The following is a 16,410-nucleotide window of genomic DNA, read 5'->3' as shown; positions in this document are numbered from 1 at the left end:
GCTACCCACTCCCCCGACCCTCGGTTTTCCCGTGCCTTCCCCGTCTTTGGAGACGGGAGGAGAGTGATTTCAGAGCTAAATTTGAAGAAACTTGCTTTTCCTCGGTCACCAGCCGTGACTTCTTCCCTTCAGGGAGAGAGAGAGATCCGCGTTCTAATTCCTGTTCTGTCACTAATGCACAGGATGACCTTGGGCAAGTCACTTTAGGGCTTCAGAGTCCCTAGGCGCAAACTGAGGACGTAAATCTGCAGGTTCTTCGAATTCTGAGGTCCTCTGGCTTTATCAGAGAGCTAAGTAGATTCATTCTTAACCTTGCAGCTAAGTGGAATACTATTATAGGTTGTTGGAGGGAAAGCTGCAGGAGAACTTGGGTCATGTCTGTTGTTTTTCCTCTGCCTAGTGCAGTGTGTGGCACATCATAGGTGTTAAATATTTGTTGAAGGAATGAATGAAATAAGTTATGAAGAACTATTTTTGATGGTAAAAGCGTCTGACTACAATACAGGAGACCTGGGTTCGATCCCTGGGTTGGGAAGATCCCCTGGAGAAGGAAATGGCAACCCACTCCAGTATTCTTGCCTGAAAAATTCCATGGACAGAGGAGCCTGGTAGGCTACAGTCCATGGGGTCGCAAAGAGTCGGACACGACTGAGCGACTTCACTTTCACTATTATACACTTGACTAATTAACACCCATATGGGAATCTGCTGCACCTCTTGTGATACAGTTCTATCCTTCTAGTGGATTCTTACTTCTAGGAATTAAATAGAACAAAAATTAGGAGGATACAGAGCTTGGTTCCTAGTTATGGAAGGATGGGAGCGTTTATACTTTCAGCAAGTCTTTAAAAAACTTGGTCAAGGGCATTATTTTTTGTAGCAGATCTCTAGTCTTTCCCATTCTGTTGTTTTCCTCTGTTTCTTTGCATTCCTGCCTTTAGCTTTCCTTTGAGTTATGATATTAGGGACAGTTGTTTCTAATCTTTTTATATGTGGCTTGTATGGACCGCATTTTACTTCTTTTATTTCTTGTCAGCCTAGCAAAGTACAGTGCCCTCTATTGTTGTGTAGTAAATGTTTGTTTGAAGAGTAGCTCCTTCAAACAGAAAGTCACTCACTGAAAGAATTGTTGATGCCAGGGCAGAAATTGATTTTTTGCTGAGGAAATGGCAACAAGGATGTCAAAAGTGTTTTTAAGATGGATATTTTCTGGGGGGAAAGATGAGAATTTTGTTGGGCTGTAGATGTGAAATAAATAGCTTGACTCCTCTTGAAAGTTAGTGGCTGCCCCAGCTGAGCATGCTGCTGAGCTTGTGGACAGTTGCAGGCTCATTTCTTCTTAGTTGGTAGCATCGATTGAAACCACCTCTCTAACTGCTTCTATTAGTTGAATCTCTCCCTCTCCCCATTAATCTCTTTCTAGTCATCTTTTTAAGTAAAAAGCCAAGAGTGGATAAGAAATGTCTCTTTCACTTTATACTGTATACTCTAATTCTTTGAAGTTTTATCATGTGTTAAAGTGTAGTATGTGACAAAGCAACTTGGGACTAGAGAGTGACAGTAAATATGAAAGTAGCAGATATGTATTGATCCCTTATGCTGAAGAGGCATCTGGGTTAGGCCTGGTGAGGAATTCACAAATAAAAGGAAAATGCACCTGTCTAGGAGTTGGAAGGGCTTTGTTTGAAAGCTTGGTCCCATTACCAACTATGGGTATGGCCCTGAGCAAGTCAACTAATTTCTCTGAGCTTCAGGTTTTCTTAAGGGTAAATTTGATAGGGGTGATCAGAGAATCAGTTGATACAAGTGATATTTTAAGTGCGTTTCTTCCCTTTTATTCAGCAACTATTTTGAGTGTTTACTACACGCTGGGAACTCTCCAATGGGCCAAAAATGGAAAACATAGAGCTTATTCTCATGCTTATAATCTAAGAGACAAAAAAGAAAACTACTAATACAGTTCTTGAAATGCTGTGATAGAAGTCTGAACTAGGTGCTCTGGTAGCAGAATAGAAAGGCAGCTAACCCACACTGAGGATGAGCATTTAGATACTTAATGAGAGAGCATTAGATGGGGAATAGAGGAAAGGGCATAGAGCAGAAGCATTAGCTTGTGTTACTGTGCTAGATAGTCAAGGAGCTGTAAGTAAATCTCTTTGGCTGGACTTAGGGGCCCTTGTGGGGAAATGGCAGGAGAAGAGGCATTACCTTGCATGTCAGTGTTAGGAGTTGGAGATTTATCTTAAGGCAGAGGGCAGCCATTGAAATATTTTAAACAAAGGGAGGATTTATTTTTAAAGGTTTTTTTTTTTAATGCATTTACTCTTTTTTCTTATTTAAAATTTTGAAATTGAGGAATAATTGACATACAGTAAATCACATTTATTTAATTGTATAATTTGATAAGTTTTGACAGGTATACACCTGAAAAGTCATAATCATAATAAAATTAATGAACATATTGTCACTCCCCCAGATTTCTTTGTGCCTTTTTTCAGTCCTTTTCTTGTATTTGTCTGCCTGTTTCCAACCACCCTTGATCAGGGGGAACACTTTGTTTCTCCTCTCATTTTTAAATTGAAATTAAAATTTTATTTTGAAAGTACAAAAAAGTAAGAAAAAAATTTGACATTGTAAACACTCATATATTTACTACTAGATTTTTGTTTTAATAGATCCTTGTAACAGGGATGAATGTAACAGATGGATCAGTCAGAGAGGGCTGAGATTAGAGTCCCCATGGTCAGTGAGAAACTAAAGTAATCCTGGAAGAAGTGATAAAGGCCTGTACTAAGGGGGCAGGGACAGTGTGGTTAAAGAAGAAGGGGTGGTTTCAGGAGATACTGAGGAGAGAGAGTCTGCAAGGCTTGGTGAGAGTTAGATGTAAAGGATGAAAAAGAGGGAAGAGTCTAACTGTTCTAGGTCAGCCTAGGATGAGTGAGTTCATAGCAGTGTTCTTCACTGGGAAAATCTAGCTGGAGATTTTTTTTTTTTTCTTTTGCAGCTGGAGATTTGGTGTTCAGGAGAGAGAACTGAAATATAGGTTGTAATTGAAATAAGAAGTTGTGATTTCTCGAGCAATAATATTGATAGCTAATATTTATAGAGTGTTTACTATGCAGTAATCACTCTTAAATACTTTGTATATGTGAACTTAACTAAATCTTTGTGACAGCCCTTTGAAAAGGTAGGCACTATTATCTCCTCATTTTGCAGATAAAAAAAATTGAACCACTGAAAAGTAATATTCCTAGAACATTCTCATTAGTCTCACCTTACTTTTTCCTCTTTCTGTCTTTTTGACCAGTTTTTACCCTTCTTCACCAGTGGGTTTGGGAAGGAGGAGTAAACTGAAACACTGCTATTGCTGAGTAGCTCTAGCAGAGGAACTGAACATTTAAGTAGTACACTGGGACTTTCTTATGGTTTTATGAGCTGTTCTGGGCATTGGTAATAATTTTTACTTTTCTTTGACAATAGCAGAAATTGCAGAAACTACACTGTTTTACATTTATATCAGCAAAGCACAAGGGTTTAAATTTCTCCACATCTTCACTGACATTGTTATTTTCTGTTTTTTTTTTTTTTTTTATTAGTTCAGTTCAGTTGCTCAGTCCTTTCCAACTCTTTGCAACCCCATGGACTGCAGGATGCCAGGCTTCTCTGTCTATCATCAACTCCTGGAGCTTGCTCAAACTCATGTCCATCAAGTTGGTGATGCCATCCAACCATCTTATCCTTTGTCATCCCCTTCTCTTTCTGCCTTCAGTCTTTCCCAGCATCAGGGTCTTTTCCAATGAGTCAGTTCTTCGAATCATGTGGCTAAAGTATTGGAGCTTCAGCTTCAGCATCAGTCCTTGCAATGAATATTCAGGATTGATTCCTTTAGGATGGACTGGTTTGATCTCCTTGCAGTCCAAGGGACTCTTAAGAGTCTTCAACACCACAGTTCAAAAGCATCAATTCTTTGATGCTCAGCCTTCTTTATGGTCCAACTTTCACATCCATATGTGACTATTGGAAAAACTGTAACTTTGACTGTATGGACCTTTGTTGGCAATGTAATGTCTCTGCTTTTTAATATGCTGTCTAGGTTGGTCATAGCTTTTCTTCCAAGGAGCAAGCATCTTTTAATTTCATGGTTGCAGTCACCATTTGCTGTGATTTTGGAGCCTGAGAAAATAAAGTCACTGTTTCCATTGTTTCTCTATCTATTTGCCATGGAGTGATGGGACTGGATGTCATGATTTTAGTTTTTGAACATTGAGTTTTAAGCCAGCTTTTTCACTCTCTTTTTTTTTTTTTTTAAATCATAGTGGCCATCATAATGGGTATGAGATGATACCTCCTTATAGTTTTGATTTGTATTTCTCTAGTGATTACTGCTGTTAAGCATATTTCTTTTATGCTTATTGGCCTTTATGTATATATTTGGAGAAACGTTTATTCAAGTTCTGTGCCCATTTAAAAAAATAGTTAGTTATTTTTGGCTGTTCAGGGTCTTCATTGCTGCACGTGGACTTTGTCTAGTTGTGGCAGGTGGGGGCTCCTCTGTTGCAGAGCATGGGCTTCTTCTTGCAGTGGTTTCTCTTGTGGAGCGTGGACTCTAGGTGCACAGGCTTCCGTGGTTGCAGCACATGGGCTCAGTAGTCGTGGTCCCCAGGTTCTAGAGCACAGGCTTGATATTTGTGGCGCGTGGACTTAATTGCTCCAAGGCATGTGGGGTCTTCCTGGATCAGAGACCGAACCTGTGTTCCTGCATTGGCTGGCGGATTCTTTTTTTTCTTAATGTTTTAAAATTTTATTTATTTCTGGCTGGGTTTTCACTGCTTTGCATGGTCTTTCTCTAGTTGTGGCAAGTGGGGACTACTCTAGTTGCGGTACACGGGCTTCTCATTGTGGTGGCTTCTTGTTGCTGAGTATGGGCTCTAGGGTGCAGGAGCTTCGGTAGTTGCCGGGGTCTAGAGCACAGACTCAGTGGTTGTGGCTCATGGGCTTAGTTACTCCTTGGCATGTGGGATCTTCCCAGATCAGGGATCAAACCTGTGTCTCCTGCACTGACAGGTGCATTGGCTCTTTACCAATGAGCCACCAGGGAAGCCCTCTGCCCGTTTTTTAAAATCAGGTTATTTTTTTTGCTTTTGAATTGTCTGAATTCTTTATGTTTTTAGTCAGTCCATTATCAGGTATATGATTTGCAAATATTTTCTCCCAGTCCATGGGTTGTCTTTTCACTTTACTGATAGTATTCTTTGATGCACAGAGGCTTTTAATTTTAATGAAGTCCAACTTAACTATTTTTTATTGCCTCTGCTTTTGGTAATATATCTATGAAATCATTGCCCAATCTAAGGTCATGAAATGTTTCCCTGACGTTATCTTCTAAGAGTTTCATAGTTTTAGGCCTTATGTTTAGGTCTTAGATCCATTTTGAGTTAATTTTTATATATGATATAAGGTTTTACTATATTTTTTTATTTTTTCTTAGTGTTTGCTCTGGGAATTACAGCTAATATCTTCATTTCTAATAATCTAATTTAAATTAAATACCAGTGTGATTTCAATAATATATAAAAATTATGATTCGATATTGCTTCATCACTTCCCTCCTCCTTTGTGCCATTATTGTCATTCAAATTACATCTTTATACATTGTGTGCCCTTCAGTACAGATTTATAATTATTGTTTTATGCAGTGTCTTTTAAATTAAAAATGAAAGTAAGAAAATTACGGGCAAAATATTTATACTATTTTCAAATTTATCCAAATATTTACCTTTATCAGTGCAATTTATTTCTTCGTGTGGGTTTGAGTTGCTGTACTGTCAAAGGTATCATTTGAGTCTGAAATTCTCTCTTTAGTATTTGAGGTATCATTTGAGCCTGTAGTTCTCTATTTAGTATTTGTTGTAGGCCAGGTCTCTTGTTGACAGATTCTCTCAGTTTTTGTTTATATAGAAATTCTTAATTTTTCCTTCACATTTGAATGATAGTTTTGTTGGGTATAGAATTCTTGTTTGACATTCTCCCCTCTGCTACTTCCAACATTTTGAGTATTTCATCTCACTGCCTTTTGGCCCCCATGTTTTTCGAGAAGTACAGCTATTAATATTATTGAGGATCTCATACACAATGAGTCCCTTCTCTTACTGCTTCTGAGATTTATATCTTTCCACAACTTGATTGTGATATTTTAATTTGTGTATCTCTCTGCATTTGTCCTATTTGGAGTAGGTTGAGCTTCTTGAATTTATAGATTGTTTTCCATCAGATTTCGCATATTTTCTGCCAGTATTCACATATTTTTTTCCTGTTCTTTAAATTTCTCTCCTCTCCAGCTGACATGCCCATTATACTTATGTTGGTAAGTTTGATGGTATAGGTACATTTGATGGTAAGTCTCTGAGGCTCTGTTAAATTTTCTTAATTTTTTTTCTTTCTGTTTCTTGGGTGGATAATCTCAGAATGGGAGAAAATAATAGCAAATGAAGCAACTGACAGAGAATTAATTTCAAAAATATACAAGCAACTCCTGCAGCTCAATTCCAGAAAAATAAATGACCCAATCAAAAAGTGGGCCAAAGAACTAAACAGACATTTCTCCAAAGACATACAGATGGCTAACAAACATGTGAAAAGATGCTCAACATCACTCATTATTAGAGAAATGCAAATCAAAACCACAATGAGGTACCATTTCATGCCAGTCAGAATGGCTGCTATCCAAAAGTCTACAATCAACCTATTTTTAAGGTCACTGATTCTTTCTTTTGCTCAAATCTGCTGTTAAACTTCTCTAGTGACATGTTCATTTTATTTATTGTTTTTTTCAACTCAGGAATTTTAATTTGGCTTTTTGTAAAAATTTCTCTTTATTGATATTCTTTATTTGGTGAGATACTGTTCTCATATTTCATTTTAGTTCTTTAGACATGATTTCCTTTAGATGTTAAAATTTTTAAATAGCTGATTCAAAGTCTTTGTTTAGTTTGTCTAATGTCTAGGCTTCTTCAGGGGCAGTTTTTGTTGATTTTTTTTTCCCCCTGAATCATACTTTTTTGTTTTATTGTGTTTCATAAGTTTTTGTTGAAAACTGAATGTTTTAAATAATATTATGCAGCAGCTCTGGAGATCAGGACTTTCCCCAGACTTTGCTGTTACTTTTCTGTTTAGTGCCTTCTCTGAATTAATTCTGTCAAGTCTGTATTCTTTATAGTGTGCTTTCTGCTCTGTTAGCTTAGTGGTCAAGTAATGATTGGATGGATATTTCCTTAAACACCTGGAATCAGTGGGTCTCTCAGTATTTGTTGAGGGGCTCTGTGTGCATTTTGGAGCATGCTTTTAATATTCTGCTGGTCATTTGACAGTTCTGCCTTAACCTTCATTTCCTGATTGTGCAGTGCCTCAGGGTCAGCCAGAAATGAGAGCTTTAGGGCAGTCTCAGGTCTTTCCTTTTCTGGGTGTGTGCACAGACCTGAGCATCCATATGGCCTCACTGAGATTCCCAGGAATGTGTCAGAGCTTTTCAAGGCCCCTATGAATATCTCATTTCCTTGATTCTCCTTTAAACTTTTTGGTTAGCCTATTATTTTCCCAAGTATTATCCACTGCCTCAGGCAGTCACAGAGTTAACAATTGCCTCTATTTTGATGGTTGGATGGCATCATCGACTCAATGAACAGAAGTTTGAGCTAACTCCAGGAGATAGTGAAGAACAGGAAAGCCTGGCATGCTGCAGTCCACGAGGTTGCAAAGAATTGGACATAACTGAGCGACTGAACAACAACAACAAACAAAGAGCTCCTGGGGAGCTCCTGGGGAAAGTGGTTTTCATACTGAGAGAGTTCCTCTTGGATGGATGGAATCTTCCAAGGAAGTGCTAGACAGATCAAATAATTCCAGACATTTGTGCTTAAGGTTTCAGGATCTTCAACCCCATTCAGGATTCAACTTTTCTCCAGAGAAGACTGGCTCCTTTGAATAAATATCGCTGTTTAGAAGCCAGGTTTGAAAGAAAAAAAAAAAAAAGAAGCCAGGTTTGGATGCTACATGTAGTCATTGCAACTGGGGTTTCATTGCTTCCAGGCTTTATCAGTACAGGCGTAGGAAATATATGTATGTGTATACATATACCTGGGCTTCCCTCGTGGCTCAGTGGTAAAGAACCCGCTGACCAATGCAGGAGACACAGCTGTGATCCCTGGGATGGGATGATCCCTTGGAGACGCAAATGGCGACCCACCCCAGTATTTTTGCCTGGGAAATCCCATGGACACAGCAGCCTGATGGGATGTGGTCCATGGGACCACAAAAGAGTCAGACTCGGCTTAGCAACTAAACAACAACAACATACATATACATAAACACACATACATATTTATTTCTTTATCTCTGTATATTAAAAACTCATACCAGTTACTCTGAATCCAGCCATTAGCACAGGGTTTATTCTGTCCTTTTGCCTTTTCATATTGGTTAACTCCTTTCTCTGATAGAAACCCGACCCCTCATCCTTAATATATTTACTGATTTGCTCAAATCCTGCATTTGTGAATTTACATACTTTCTAAAATTTATTTGTAACTCAAATCAATACTTGTGCTTTTGCAGTCATTTGTGGACATGTGCAGAGGGGTGAAAAATTTGACTGTAACTTGCATATTACTAGCTGAGGTGATACTTTGACTTTCTGTTTCAGCTCTTATGCTGTAAACAGATATCCTTCTCAGTCTATTTAGTGGCATTTTTTTTTTTCATTTTTGTGCTTTTGTTCCTGATTTGCCTGTGTAAAATGTGTCTCACATGTAGTGCTAAAGTGCTGTCTAATGTAACTGAGTGCAAGAAGGCTGTAATGTTTCTTACGGAGAAAATTCATATGTTAGAGAAGTTTTATTCAGGAGTGAGTTATAGTTCTGTTTGCTGCGAGTTCAGTGTTAGTGAACCAACATATTTGACATAATTAACATATAATAAATAAGGTGTCTTTAAACAGAAACACACAAAACAAGATCATATATTGAGTTGATGAAAATGTTGTGACCAGAGGCTTGCAGGAACCTAACCCTCTGTTTCTCCTAGGAGCAGTGGTTCAGTGTTTGCTAACTCTGTTTGTGGTCACTTTGTAAAACGTAACTATGGGGAATAGGAGAATCGACTATCTGTAAAGTCCTTTCCAGCTCATGAGTGAGCAAAGTAAAGTACTGCATGTCTTTAAAACCACATGAAGAAACAGTCTGTGAGTTGATTAAAGTATAGTCAGAAAAAGAGCTAGTCAGAATATTTTGAAATACAATGTAAAATCACCTGTAAATTGCAAATGCACAGGAAATGCAAACATAAAACCTATCTTTAAAATTTTGGTTTTGAAATGTTGATGACACAAAAGGATGATAAAACCAGTTCCCACTTATAATGATATTTATATTATCCTAAGTTAAAATAATAATTTTAAACCACTGGAAATTTTTTCTGAACTTAAGAGAATTGAAATTTGCTAATTGTTGTAGACCTAATACATTAGTACCTATAAGAGGATGATCAGTACTTCCACAGATTTATATATTTATAAGTGAAGTATTGGGAGAGATGGGAAGGGAAAAGGACTTAGTAGAGTCAGTAGAACCAGAATTTGGCATCTAGGTTGAAGTAAATGAGCTCATGGTTTGGGTAGAAGTGAAGAAGCGAGTCTCAGAGGAACTGACTGCACAGGGATTAGCTTGTGTGGAGAGGAGCCGTAATTCTCAAAGCAGGGAATATGAGTCAGGTTTTGGAACTGCTGAGCGGAGAATGCAGGGCAGGATGTGTAAATATATTGATGGGTCTAGAAGAGTCCAGTTGGTAAAGATCAGGTGTTTGACTACAGAGGTACTTGAAGGCACTGCAGGCTTTTGAGAAAGGGAATTCCAGGTTCAAAACAATATGTTAAGAAAATGGTTCTTGCTGCTGTGATAGTTTGCTGGGGAAAGAGAAGTTTCTTACATAATTCAGTAACAATTGTTAATAGCAGTAGTGAAGCATTTGTGTGTGTGTTTTACTGTTACTTAAGTGCTTTTACAAGTGGTCCTTGGGATACTCCTGTGAGGTAGCTTTTATTATTACCACTTTAAAAGAAAAATTATTTATTTGTCTGTGTTGGATCTTAGTTACGGCATGCGGATCTTTCATTCTGCATGTAGGCTGGCTTCTCTCTAGTTGGAGCTTGCAGGCTTGTATGGGCTCAGTATTTGTGCCACATGGGCTCATTTGCCCCGTGGTGTTTGGATTCTTAGTTCCCTGATCAGGGATCGAACCCAAGTACCCTGCATTGCAAGGCAGATTCTTAACCACTGGACCACCAGGGAAGTCCCTCTTCTCACTTTTACATAGGGGAAACGGAGGTCCAGAGTGTTGAGTAACAGGTTCATGGTCACATAGCTATTTAATGGTAGGCTTGCAATTCAAACACCTCGGTTTCAATTAAGGATTTGTTATAGGATTAGAAAAGGAAAGGACAGAGCTGATTGCTCCTTTCTTCTAATAAGGAGTAGTATTGGCATGAGACCAGATAGAATCAAATATTAGAGGAAATTTTATTGACGTTGGAAAACATGATGAAATTCTTCAGAAAGTCCAAAAGTTTGCATTGTTCCTACTTGTAATTTCCTCTTACCCCCCCGCCCCCGTGTTTGGGCCTGAATCTGCTGAAGTTTGATCTTACCACATATTTACATTTTTAGGAAAGGAACTGTCTGACACTGAATGATCTGGTAAATGTGTCAGCTGTTAGTAAACAAGAAGCCAATAATTGTATCTCATTTGAAAACAATCCCAACAGGTGAAACCTCTGCTGAAATAAAATCCTGTTTTTAAGCTTTAATTTTCATTTGAAACATAAGTTGCTGTGAGTAGCCTGTTAGAAACAGTTACACAGTTTTAGAAATGAGATACTTTGGAAAGCATCTCTAGGTTTAAAATTCTTAACACCTCTCTCCCCATTACCCCTGGCCCTTCCTGCCTACTCATGAGGAAATAGAGATTCAGCTTCAAGGTAATATTTTATTGAGTTGGACATACTGCAAAGTACATTTATCCCCTTAAAATCCTGAAGGTAGGGATTTTTATTTATTTTATAGAAGAGGCAGTGAAAACTCATAGTTCACCGATAGTGGAGCTGTGAGTCAAATCAGTGTTTTCTAAGTACAGGACTCTTCCCATAGTATTATGCTGCATTTTAATTGGTTCAAGACTAGGTCACAGAGTGTTAGAGCTAGGACTTTGGAGATATTTCCTTTACCTTTTCATTCCATAAACTAGCTTGTATCCAGGAATTGGGCTACTTGGATTCAAATCTTCATCCCATCATTTATTAACCATGTGATCTTGGGAAGTTACTTATCCTATCCTTACTTCCATTTCTTTATCCATATACGTGGGATAGTAACAGTAGTAATGTGGATTTGATCCCTAGTCCAGGAATATCCCTGGAGAAGGAAATGGCAACCTACTCCAGTATTCTTGCCTGGGAAATCCCATGGTCAGATGAGCTTGGCAGGCTACACAGTTCATGGGGTTGCAAAAGAGTCAGACACAACTCAGAGACTAAACAGCAACAATAAATATTACTAATGATTGTTAAGAGGAAAATGAGCATCGTAGAGGTTTAATTACTTCTAAAGATTATATTAAAGTAGCTGATTTTAAACTAGAATCGATCTTTGACTCCTAGTATTGTAGTTGATGGGGCTTCACAGGTGGCACAGTGGTAAAGAATCTGCCTGCCAATGCAGGGGGTGTGGGTTTGATCCCTGGGTTGAGAAGATCCCCTGGAGTAGGAAATGGCAACTTGTTCCAGTTTTCTTGCCTGGAAAATTCCATAGACAGAGGAGCCTGGCTGGCTACAGTCCATGGGATTGCAAAGAGCTGAATATGACTGGACAACCGAGCTCACACACACATACACACACTTTGTAATTGATGTTTGGCAAAGTGTTTTCAGACAGTTTGTATATCCACTCTTTATTATGGCCCTATCAGGTGTACAGGTCATGTGAGAGAAACCCTTGGACTCCCCAGAGTTGGTTCCTAGAATAGAGATTTCCAGTGCTGTGTACAGGGATGCCATTTATACAGTGGATTGCATTTCAGATTCATAAAATAAAGCATTCTTCTCATTGAGCAAGATAGAGCTCCTCCTTTCTCCAGTCTAACCTTTCACTTTAGTCCAGAGACCTTTTTGAGGTCAGTTAATGCCAGAGGGGAAAATTGGACCTCACTCATAGCTCTAACAGCCATTTAGTATCCCTTTGTCTTGGAAGTCAAGTTGCCCAAGTGTATTTTCCCACCCAAAAAATTTCAGCCTTCGTTTCTTCATCCTTTTGGGGATAATGGTAATGCCAGCACTGTTTCATGTAAAGGGATTTTATGAAGAGCAGATAAATCAGTATTTGTGAAAAGGAATCACAAACTAAATGATAAGCTAACTGTAAAATGCCTGAAGTAGGTTTATTTTGTTCCTGTTCTGAGAGGAAGCTCATGTCCTGCAGTTTGAGTCAGCTCTTAACCAGAATCCTTTTAGTCTGTGGTAGGCAAGGGTGCGTTTTATCTTTGGAGAGATGAGCATGGGCAGCCTTGGGCCGGGTCCTATTTTGGAAGTTCTCCTTTCATTTGCCCTGTTCTAGAAAGATTTCTAGACTTAGATACACTCTTTGCCTTCTACACATGGAGTCTGATATAGATTCCTAACTATGTTTTTCTTTTTCTAGAGAAACCATATTAGCATCTCCCAGTGGGTTCCAGGATGCAGCCGATTGCTACTTGCATCTCCTACACAGGGACAGCGGGGCAGGACTCTGTCTGGTACTTTCCAGGTAAGATTTGTTGTTCCTTTGCTTGCTATGAAAAAACCTTAGTGTTAATGTGCAAATGTCATGTATTTATAGATTAACCAACCAAATTGTGTGATGGAAAAACCTCATGAGACCACTTCTGGGTCTCTGTGGTGCCAGCTCAGGACTGATCCTTACTGTATGGTGTCTAAGGCGTGGCTTCTAAATACCCCAGTGGTGGAACTTAGCCTAGGATACCATGGTACAGTCTGATTTTTACTGTTGGGAGTGTTTCCAGATATTCATCTGAGAGTTAACCTTTCTTCAGTTTTCTTGTAACCACTTTTACCTGGAGTAAGAAAGTGCTTCTTTTTTTCCTTTTTATGAACATAAAATTAGAGGCACAATTATTTGAGGCCTTAGTTTACCACTGATCACCTGATCCATTATAATATAGTCTACTTTGGACCCTCCTTGAGGATTTCTGTTCCTGATTTTTGCTAATTATACAAATAATTCAATAATAAAGGTAATAAAAATCACCCATGACTTCAAACCTGAAAACATCTGCTGGTCCTTTTCCAGTCTTTGAGTATGTGTGTGTGTACTAATTTTTTCCTTAGGTACCTGAACAAATATCTACAGAATTTTATGTTCTGGTGCTTTTTCACATATTAGAGCAGACATTATTCATGTTTTAGACATATTCCATAATTAATTTTTGAAATGGCTACATGTTATTCTATTTATTTAGCCTTTATTTATGTTAAAATTATTTCTAATTTTTTTGCCATAGTAGACTTTAATGTGGTTACCATTTTCTTGCTGTATAGTTTTTCTTATTTTAAATTATTTATTAAGGGTAAACTAGGAGAGTACACCCTAGGTCAAAGGGTGTGAGCAATTTTCCTCTCCAAAAAGTTGTTTTAATTTATACTGCCACCAGCAATGTTTATATAACTAGTTTTTCATCCTTACTTCCCCTAAATTGTATTTTTTTTTTTTTTTAATTTATTTATCTTCTGTCTCGGGTCTTAGTTACATCATGCAGGATCTTCGTTGCTGTGCACAGACCCTCCGGTTGTGGCTTTTGGGCTTAGTTGCACTGAGGCATGTGGGATCTTAGTTTCCTGACCAGGGTTCGAACCCACGTCCCCTGCATTGAAAGGCAGAACCACTGGACCACCAGGGAAGTCCCTAAATTGGATGTTTTTTTTTTTTAATTTAAACTAATTGGGTAGAAAATGTTACCTTGTTTTGCTTAGCATATCTTTATCAGGGTTAAACATTTTTCTGTGTTTTATCAGTTGTATTCTGGTTTGTAAAAACTGTATGCTTTTATCATTTCTTCATTTATCTACTAGGAATTTATTTTTATTACCAATTTATGTAATTTCCTTTGGTAGCCATTAATCTTTTTCATATTTAATGCAATGAAAATTTATTTTTGATGTATAAATTATATACTGTGTAATTTACTTATATAAATATGTTAAAATACTTAAAATGCAGAGTAATTCCCTTCAATTAGTATATAAGGGTTGCCCTTCTGAGAATGTCTTGTTTGTCCCTGTATTACTTGGGCTTCTCACTGAGTCTGGCACAGAGGTGGCAATAAATGAATGAATGAAGAATATATTTGTGTGGAAGAGGGATCTACTTTACATAGCCAGGTAGCTATTTCTTTTCAGAAGTTTTTGGGCTGTGTTCTGGTTTTGTCTGTGTATGCATTGAAAATTTATTTATTTATTTTTGGCTGAGCTGGGTCTTCATTGCTGCCTGGGCTTTTATCTAGTTGCGGAGACCAGGGGCTGCTCTCCAGTCGTGGCGCCTGGGCTTCTCTTAGTTGCGGAGTGCAGGTTCTAGAGCGGGCAGCTTCATTAGTTATGGCGCTGGGGCTCAGTAGTTGTGGCGCATGGGCTTAGTTGCCCTGAGGCATGTAGAATCTTCCTAGACCAGGGACTGAACCTGTGTTCCCTGCATTGGCAGGCAGATTTTTAACCACTGTACCACCAGGGAAGTCCTAGCAAATTTTAATAGAATTTATCCTGTAGCTCTAAGTCATTTATAAATAATTTGTGCAAAGAAGGTGGAAGGGGGAGCTCATTCTATCAGTCTCTGACTTGGGCCTCATTCTTTGAATCAATAAACATTTCTTGGGTACCTAATACGTACCAGGTACTGTATTAGGTTCTCGGACAGCATTATAGCAAGGTATCCATGTAAATAACTTGGAGTTGTTTATCTCATGCTGACAAGATGTAATTTCAGCCATTGTAAATAAACTGGACATTTTGTCATGTTGACCGTACCTCACTGGTACATCTTCCCAGTTTTGAGTTCTGGTTGGAAAACTCTGCCTCAGAATGACATCCTCAGGCGCATGTCCGAGAGGGAGGCAGATTTGGCTCAGAATGAGGAAGAACCTTGTGTTAACTAAAATTGTGGTGTAATGGAATGTGTTGGCTATATTTGGCAAAGTAAATTTACTCTTACTGGAAATATTCAAGCAATGATTGGAAGACTGTGTTAGGGGCATGACATAAAAGTATCTTTCATTGGGTGAATGGTAGTATCAGAAGATCTCTAAGGTAATGTCCATTGCTATAATCCTGTTATTGTTTTCAAAAGGCTGGGGATGTTGAATTCTCAACTATCTTTTCTAAATAACCTCTTGAAGTTCTATCATACTTTGATGAGTCTACTTTAAAATTTTTTTAAATTTTGAAATAAATTAAACATAAAAAAATGATAAAAATAGTAGTGTTCCCATATATCCTTCATCTAGCTTCCTTTGATGTTAACATCTTATATGACCATAGTGCAGTTATTGAAACCAGGAAGTCAACATTGATGTAATACTATTAAATAATCTGAATACCTATCCCAGTTTTTTCCCCCCATTAATTCCTGTTTTGGTTCTCGGTTTGGGTTTGTCTAATATTTTCTTAAAATTAGATTAAGGCCTTGCATTTTTGGGAAAAGTGACATTGTTTCCTTCTCAGTGTGTCTTATCAGGGGATACATGATGCCAACATGTCTTATTACTGGTGATGTTAACCTTGGTCACTTGGTTATTAATTAAAGTTAACTTTTCCCCTTTGTAATTAGTATCTTGTGAGAAGATACTTTGAAATGGTACAGATTTCTCATCATACTTTTGCTCATTACTTTTAGCGCCCATTGATGGTTCTTTTTTTTTAATGGTATGTAATAATTACTTTAAAAATTTTGATAAAATACACATAACAAAGTTACCACCATTTTTAAGTATGCAAATTCAGTAGTGTAAAATATAGTCACATTATTAAACAGTATATATCTAGAGATTTTTCATCTTTCAAAACTGAAAATGTATATCCCCGCCTGCTGTTGGCAACCTCCTTTCCAGCTTTCTGTTTCTTTAATGCTGCCTAAGGGACTTCCCAGGTGTTGCTAGTGCTAAAGAACCTGCCTGCCAATACAAGAGACACAAGAGATGTGGGTTTGATCCCTGGGTTGGCTCTGGAGTAGGAAATGGCAGCCCACTCCAGTATTCTTGCCTGGAAAATTCCATGGACAGAAGAGCCTGGCAGGCTACAGTCCATGGGGTCACAAAAGAATCAGA

At 38.1% G+C, this 16,410-nt stretch overlaps 1 protein-coding gene across 1 annotated transcript in view; it reads left to right on the top strand.

Moving 5' to 3' along the window:
- The window catches only part of LOC122681189 (ubiquinol-cytochrome-c reductase complex assembly factor 1), a 92,578-nt gene that overhangs the window by 392 nt on the left and 75,776 nt on the right, over positions 1–16,410 (top strand). The window contains exon 2 of the mRNA XM_043882936.1: positions 12,741–12,845. Within this exon, the coding sequence (XP_043738871.1) occupies positions 12,741–12,845 (105 nt within the window). The remainder of the gene's footprint in view (positions 1–12,740; positions 12,846–16,410) is intronic.

This window comes from Cervus elaphus, chromosome 23 (assembly GCF_910594005.1).
Source record: "Cervus elaphus chromosome 23, mCerEla1.1, whole genome shotgun sequence".
NCBI lineage: Eukaryota > Metazoa > Chordata > Mammalia > Artiodactyla > Cervidae > Cervus > Cervus elaphus.
This window is presented reverse-complemented; position numbering and strand designations above follow the sequence as displayed.